The 7,717-nt window shown below is 44.8% G+C and overlaps 1 protein-coding gene across 1 annotated transcript; it reads left to right on the top strand.

Moving 5' to 3' along the window:
- The first annotated feature begins 818 nt into the window (after window positions 1-818).
- Window positions 819-4,768, top strand: AVPR1A (arginine vasopressin receptor 1A). The gene is made up of 2 exons (XM_070369956.1): window positions 819-2,694; window positions 4,285-4,768. Exons 1-2 carry the CDS (start codon window positions 1,707-1,709, stop codon window positions 4,569-4,571), a joined length of 1,275 nt encoding a protein of 424 aa, XP_070226057.1. The 5' UTR covers window positions 819-1,706; the 3' UTR covers window positions 4,572-4,768.
- Window positions 4,769-7,717: the final 2,949 nt, after the last annotated feature.

Genomic DNA, 7,717 nt, shown 5'->3' with positions numbered 1-7,717 from the left:
CTACAGAGTGGAATTCTTTTTTTCTTCTCCTTCTACTTTTGTGAAAGGCAAAGTATTAGTTGCTCAGTCGTGTCCGATTCTCATGGACTATACAGCCCACCAGGCTCTTCTGTCCATGGAACTCTCCAGGCAAGAATATTGTAGTCGGTTGCCATTTCCTTCTCCAGGGGATCTTCCCGACCTAGGGATTGAACCCGGGTCTCCCGCATTACAGGCAAATTCTTTACCATCTGAGCCACCAGGGAAGCCTCTTCTTGTGTGAAATAGCCTGTAAACAGCTCCCCCTTGCTGTTCTTTCGAGTGTACCTTCACCAAAGTTGAAAGAGCGCGCAGTTAGTATTTCTGTGCGTCCCGGGCCCCGCTGCTGGGTTCCCGCTGTTCAGAGTAACCAGTCGATAGGTAGACGGTCTTTTCCCTCTTGCTCAGAGCATCTCTTTCCTGCCCAGAGGTTGCCTCTTTCTCATCTACCGGCGCAAGAAGCCTGGCGGCTTTTCGTTCCAGCCTGGACAGCGCTGCCTGGGCTGCCGCTCTCCGGCCGCTCTCTTCGTTCACCCGAAGAGATGTCCCCATGGTTCGGCAGTAAAGCAGATCAAGTCCCCACGGACTCCTGTGGCCCAATTCCCGCCCATCCAGCTGTGGGAATCAGGCTTTTCCCGGAGAAAACCCCAGGAATTTAGTTTAGAGAAAACTCCTAAGTCCCACCCACCCCCAAACCCGCTCCCAGCCCCAGGGGAAACTGGAAAACCAGGAGAAATTCCTTTCTCCCGCTGTGATACGTGCACGCAGGCAGCCACGGGGACTGCCTTGGGACCAGCGACTGCGTCCTTCCAGTCAGCGAACGCAGGCAGGAGACAAGACAACAGGCATCAAAAAAGTTATTGTTACACTGCAGAGGAGGGTGGAGAGGAGCGGGGCGATAAGAGAAATTCCCGTAGTCGAGTTGTCCTGAGAATGAAGTTAGCCAGACTGGCTCTCCAGGGATGGGCGGACTCTCGGCTCAGGGAGAAATCCCGGCTGGCGCAGGTGGCCGTCACGCGCCAAATTCAGGTTCAAGAGCACCCGAGCGGGCAGTGGACTCTGGATTTCTAGGTACCGCGTCTATTGAAGTCACAGTCAGGGTTAAGGTGATTCTTGACGGAGGCTTGAGAAAATGATGGGAAGCCTTGAAAAGCACGTCCAGTTCTCCGAGCTTTTTTTTTTTTTTTCTTTTAAATTAATAGAAGAGCGGGGAAGCATCACCATCACCGATACGCCGAGGAATCCGCGCTTTCCAGCCCCACCCCTGCAGCAGTGATGAAAAAAGGACAAATCACCGACGTAGGAAGTTGGGAGAAAGGAAAATCCTGGGGGAGAGGAGAGGGAGGTAGCGAGAGTAGGCACCGAGCAGCCTCCAACCACTGGGGCGAGAGGGAGCGCGATCTGGAGAAACAAAACTCCGTATTAATAATTTGAGTTTGGAGTCCAGGGCTTTCGGAGATTGGGAGCGCACCTTCCAGGCTTCGCTGGAGTTGAGAAAGGGCGGAGCAGAGAAAGAGAACGGGCGACTCGACCGAGAGCCGCTGAGTTGGCTGGTGGGACTCTGAGCCCGGAGGCGCCTGCAAGAGAGGGAGCAGAGCCCGGCAGGCGGCGAGCGCTGGCAGGAGGGAGCGCACCGCGCGAGGAGGCGGGAAGGGAACGGGCCTCCACCGAGGCCGAGGGGGCGCTGCATGGACAGCATGCGATTCTCCGGGAGCCCCAGCGCGGAGCCCGCGAGCAACTCCAGCCGGTGGTGGCCTCTGACTGCCGGAGGTGCCAACACCAGCGGGGACTCGGAGGCGCTCGGGGAAGACGGCGGCCCACAGGCGGACACGCGCAACGAGGAGCTGGCCAAGCTAGAGATTGCCGTGCTGGCCGTGATTTTCGTGGTGGCCGTGCTGGGTAACAGCAGTGTGCTGCTGGCGCTGCACCGCACGCCTCGCAAGACGTCCCGCATGCACCTCTTCATCCGCCACCTCAGCCTGGCCGACCTGGCCGTCGCCTTCTTCCAGGTGCTGCCCCAGCTGGGCTGGGACATCACCTACCGTTTCCGCGGACCCGACGGGCTGTGCCGCGTGGTGAAGCACATGCAGGTGTTCGCCATGTTCGCCTCGGCCTACATGCTGGTGGTCATGACCGCCGATCGCTACATCGCCGTGTGCCACCCGCTGAAGACGCTGCAGCAGCCCGCGCGCCGCTCGCGCCTCATGATCGCCGCCGCCTGGGTGCTGAGTTTCGTGCTGAGCACCCCGCAGTACTTCGTCTTCTCCGTGGTCGAGGTGAGCAACGTCACCAAGACCTACGACTGCTGGGCCAACTTCATCCAGCCCTGGGGTCTCCCGGCCTACGTGACCTGGATGACCGGCAGCGTGTTCGTGGCGCCCGTGGTCATCCTGGGCACCTGCTACGGTTTCATCTGCCACCACATCTGGGGCAACGTCCGTGGAAAGACAGCAGGGCGCCAGGGCACGGGCGCCCCCGCCGAGGGCGCGGGCGAAGGCGCCTTGCACCGAGGAGTCCTGCACGCACGGTGTGTTAGCAGCGTGAAGACCATTTCCCGCGCCAAGATCCGCACCGTGAAAATGACCTTCGTGATCGTGACGGCCTACATCGTTTGCTGGGCACCCTTCTTCATCATCCAAATGTGGTCTGCCTGGGATAAGAATTTCTCCTGGGTCGGTAGGTGTCCGGAGGAAGGTGAAGAAATAGGGGCTCTGTGTTGGGAATAAGGGGAGTTGGCAAGGGAGAGAGAAGTGGGGAGAGAGAGTCTTTTCATACATCCTCTAGGGCCATAGTTCTTAACTTAGTGAATGAGAATCACACCTTGAGTAGAATGGTTAAAAGATACTGTAACCAGCTCCTAAAACCACAAATCCAGAACCTATGCCCTCCCGTCAGCCACGCAGTTACAAAACAGAAAAATTTACTCTCTGTCAAAGCACTAACAACAGCGTTAATACCCTGCTTTCAAGTCTGCTGGATTCAGGGAAATATTTATACTGTCATGACTGCTTTTTGCTAGCTTGTGAAAAGTAACACACTGTAAAATTTTTGTAGAAATGCCCTAAAATAAGGGTAAAACAGACATATTTTTCTGAAGAAAGATTTTAAGTTTTTTTAAGTTTTATTTATTCCTCATCCAGCCAACAAATATTATTGTGCATATTTTATGCTTGGTCCTGGGGGTATGAAGATTAAACGCCTTGCAGGAAGATTCTTAAGTCATTTCAATTTGGCATTTAGCTAGTGTTCTGTTTCTTAACATAATGTTTTATTTTTTTTCACTGTGCATAGGTATGTTGATGATTTCCATTCTTTTTGAATAGAATTTTGGTCACAGATCATGATCACCTTTAAGATTTGCATCTTAGCACAAAGTTTGATGAAATAATCTGTAATTTATTCTGGCATAACAAGAGTGAGAAGACCCAAATTTATATTTAATAAGGAAATGTCAGTGCTTGCCAATTATTCTTATCTTTAGAAAAGGTATATTCTCAGTGCCTAGTTCTACTGTGAAAGGTTATATTTATGTGGTTTGACAATGCAATTACACACACACACACACACACACACAAAATGGTTCAAAGACTGTTGGAATTTCTTAATTCATCCGTTCTCCATAATATAATTTAGTTGTTTAAACCACAATCAAAGAGGGTTTTCTTTTAAAATTAAAAGAAGTTTCTAATTAGCCAAAGAAAACAACTAAACACTGCATCCTTCAGGGACCTAGTTCAACTATCCCCTTTGTAAAGAGTTCTTACTACAAGAATGTGTTTAATATCAAAAAAAAATTTAAATGACTAAATATGGTCCATAGTGCCATACTCTTGCCTAAGTTATCAGGATGCATACAGTTTGGTGTATGTGGCTATGGACTCTTGAGATTTCACTGAAATGACAGCCATTCTGTAAGTGCTGTCTCTATTAGCATATGCTAGTGCTAACACAAATGATTCAAAGTTTTATTAGTAAGTGATTCAGTATTCGTAGCCTCTTGAAAGTCTCCCTTATTCTACTTAAATATTTTAATAGTGGTTTAAAATATCTGAATTAATTTCAAGGCATCTTGCTCATGAAAATATTTTACAACCAAACAATTTCCATTCACCAACTATTTCCCTGATTGATAAACAAAATACTTCATTTTCTATATTGACCCAAAACATTGTCCCACTTTTGTGAACCAATAAAAGAATGAGTTTATCCAGTGCTTTTACTTGCGTTTGATTAGTTAAATGCTCTCCCCTTATGTTTTCCATACAGAGTCAGAAAACCCAGCCACCGCCATCCCTGCATTACTGGCTTCCTTGAATAGTTGCTGCAACCCCTGGATATACATGTTTTTTAGTGGCCATCTCTTGCAAGACTGTGCCCAAAGCTTCCCATGCTGCCAAAACGTGAAACGAACGTTCACCAGAGAAGATTCTGACAGTATGAACCGAAGACCGACTTCCTTCACTAACACCCGAAGCCCCACCAACAGTATGGGAACATGGAAGGGCTCACCTAAATCTTCCAAGTTCATCAAATTCATTCCTGTTTCAACCTGAGCCCCCTGTGTTCACGCAGTCTGACTCTTGTAATGGACTTTTCAGCCCATTGACTGAATCCAGCTAGAATTATTAGACAAATGAACTTATATAAGATATGATTAATCAATCTGTTGAGTACAAGACTGTGTTTCTCCTTGCATTTTTCACATTGCTACAAGCAAAAGCAATGAATTGTTTTATACAGAATGTTAATAAAAACATGCAACACTAAAATCTGCAGAACTAATTCCTAGAAATAACAGAAGCCATATTTCTAAAAGAATAATCATAACCACACTTTATATTTTTCTGTAGGTTTCCTTTCTTTTTATTTCTAACATAACTAAGGCTTGATTGGTTTAGAAGTCATATAATGTAGGGGCATTATTTCTGAACAAAGTAATTTCGTCATCAGCCTTAGGGTTTGAAAGGAATTGGAAAGGACTTTACAGAAATTATGTTTCTGTCCAGTAAAATCAATTTGTGTATCAGAAAATGCAGCCTCTAACTGTGGCATGGAGATGGGATGGTGCCTTGGAGAGATGTGAGAGCTTGAGCCTTATTGATCATGGGGTGCCTGTTGCAGAGTGAAAAGGGGAAAGTTCTGTTAGAACCTATAAATCACCTCAATTTCAGAAACGTCACTTTAAAACTGGCAACTTCCTCCTTTGGTTCCTCATATTTTATTGGATGTGAAAGGCATGATTACCAGGATATTGAAGGTTAGAGAAAATGTTGTCAGCTGGCCAATGATATCTTTTTGCTCTCATTGCAAAGTTGCTTTAAAGTCAGATTTGTATGACAGATACCTGATTTTCTTAGAAGGGCAGAAAAGACAGATTGCCCAAGGGACTATGGAGCCTAATCTCTAGAACATAGTAAACATGTTTAGACCAGTGTTCTAAGGTATCCTGTGCTACCCTGGATATTAACACCATCATTACATCCTGTTTGGGAAATCCAGATTCATAGCTGTGAGTCTTCTAAAAAGTGACTCAGGATACTGAATGTCCTCTCATGATTATTTAAAAATAACTTGGACCTTCCTTCTGATCTCCCACCCATCTAACAGTTTCATAGTAGAGGAGAGACAGGGTTGGGCAGGATGAGGGCAAGGAAATTGAAAGAAAACTGCTCTGCATCTAGTCTGCCTTCCTTCATTATTAAGTGTGTGACTTGAGGCAAACAACTTCAAATGACAAAAAGCCTCCATTCACAGGGTTGTTGTAAGGACTAAATGAAATCAAGTGTATGAAAGGATCTTCCTAAACTGTCAAATGCTATATGAATGCTACCTCTTGCTTTTATCATAGTATTCTGAGGAGGGGGTGGGTCTTCAAAACTGCACAGCTTTTTCCTGTTTACTTTTCACTAACCAGAATGTATTGGTTTCATATCTGGCATACAAAGTCCTAAAATTTAAATATAGCTCTGCTGATTCATTGGAGAGCGTCAGCAGCGGCCACTACATTTTAACTTCTGTCTAACCAAAGCTTTCCAATTTAAAGAGAGCATTTCTTTCCTCTGGATGCAGGTCTTTCATTTCTAGACAAAGATACATTACAATACTACTTGGCTGTTGTCACTGCATTCTTCATTAATGGAACTCAGTGGGGTTTTTTGAGCTATTTTGTATGGCTCCTTTTCCTTCTTAGAGACCCTGCAATGATTTGAGGATACATCATAAATACTTCGCACCCCTTAGAGGAAGTAATAGTTATTTTGATAGCATTTTTTTTTTTAACTTTGCAGATAAGAAACTGAGCATTGAATGGTACTGTCAGAGCTTGGAACCATTAACCTCACTCCTCTTCATTCTCTTACCTTTGCAAATTCCCTGGTGTTTTACTCCCTGGATTTATATGCATTAAAAAAATAGTTTGCAAATGTTTTATAGAGATTAGCACCTAGGTTTTAGAATTCTGCTTTTTAAAAAATAACAAATATCTCTCCTAAAGAGCAATGACCACTATGAGTTATCAAATAAATTCTTCTTTCTTCATTATTTGAGTCACAGAAGCATCTCAGTGCCCCTGCCCTCTGTAACGTTGTTAGCCCTTTTGACAACTTTTCTTTTGCAGCTCAAAACTAAAGCCTTTTGGGTTGGCACAAAGAACCTATTTTTTTCCTAAACCCAATTCCAAAATAATAACCTCATAGTTCTTGTATAGATTATTTCAAAATGTTGACATATATCTCCAAGTGAAAAAATTCTGTTTGAATTTCATTTCTCGGAACATCTCTCAACTAAGGTACAAATTAACCCCCCAGCTGTGTTCTCTCCTTTCAAATGCATCAAGAGATGAGATGGTAGAACAAGGGCTGAGGAGGCACCAGAAGATCTGGGTGCTAGCTCTCCACTAGGCAAGTTCATGGTCTTATTCTCTGTGGTTTAGGCTGAGAAGTTTAACTTATCAGGCTGCCAAGCATTCCTAAAGATATACAGCCAGAAATGGTATTTATATCTCCCCAAACAATATCCCAAATTGGAAGAGTCCTGATTGTCTATTTCAGAAGAAAGAAAATGATAGGTAGTAAGGAAGAAGCATATGTTGGGAAGGGAAGATTTCCCTTTCTTGACTAAAGAAGACCTGAGATATAACAAATGAAGGGCTGCAGTCAAGGATAAATGTGTTCCATCAGCTTATTTTATTGGGCAGTTATCTGGGGGAATATCCTTCAAGTATACAATATTAACATATCTATGTGGGTATAAAAAGTGAAAGTGTTAGTTGTTCAGTCACGTCCAACTCTTTGTCACCCCATAGACTGCAGCCTGTCAAGCCCCTCTATCCATGGAATTCTCCAGACACGAATATTGGACTGGAGTGGGTAGCCATTCCCTTCTCTAGGGGATCTTCCCTAGCCAGGGATCCAACCCAGGTCTCCTGCAGGCAGATTCTTTACCATCTGAGCTACCAGGAAGCCCCATGTGTGTATGGAAAATGCAACTGATAAACATCTACCGGTAAGGAGGAACTAGCGGTATTTCTTTCAGACATTTGATAAACACTGACAATGAGAAAGTCATCTTTAAGTACATATTAAGTGCTTAATGGGTTAATTTTTGGACATGTGTCTTTAAAGTGTAAAAATAACTGTGAAGAAAATTAGTGAAATTCTTTAATTAAATACTTGTCCTACACACAGAACTTTCATCATCT

Source organism: Bos mutus, chromosome 5 (genome assembly GCF_027580195.1).
Source record: "Bos mutus isolate GX-2022 chromosome 5, NWIPB_WYAK_1.1, whole genome shotgun sequence".
In the NCBI taxonomy this organism is placed as follows: Eukaryota; Metazoa; Chordata; class Mammalia; order Artiodactyla; family Bovidae; genus Bos; species Bos mutus.
The sequence above is the reverse complement of the archived record's forward strand: the minus strand, read 5'-3'. Positions and strand labels throughout refer to the sequence as shown.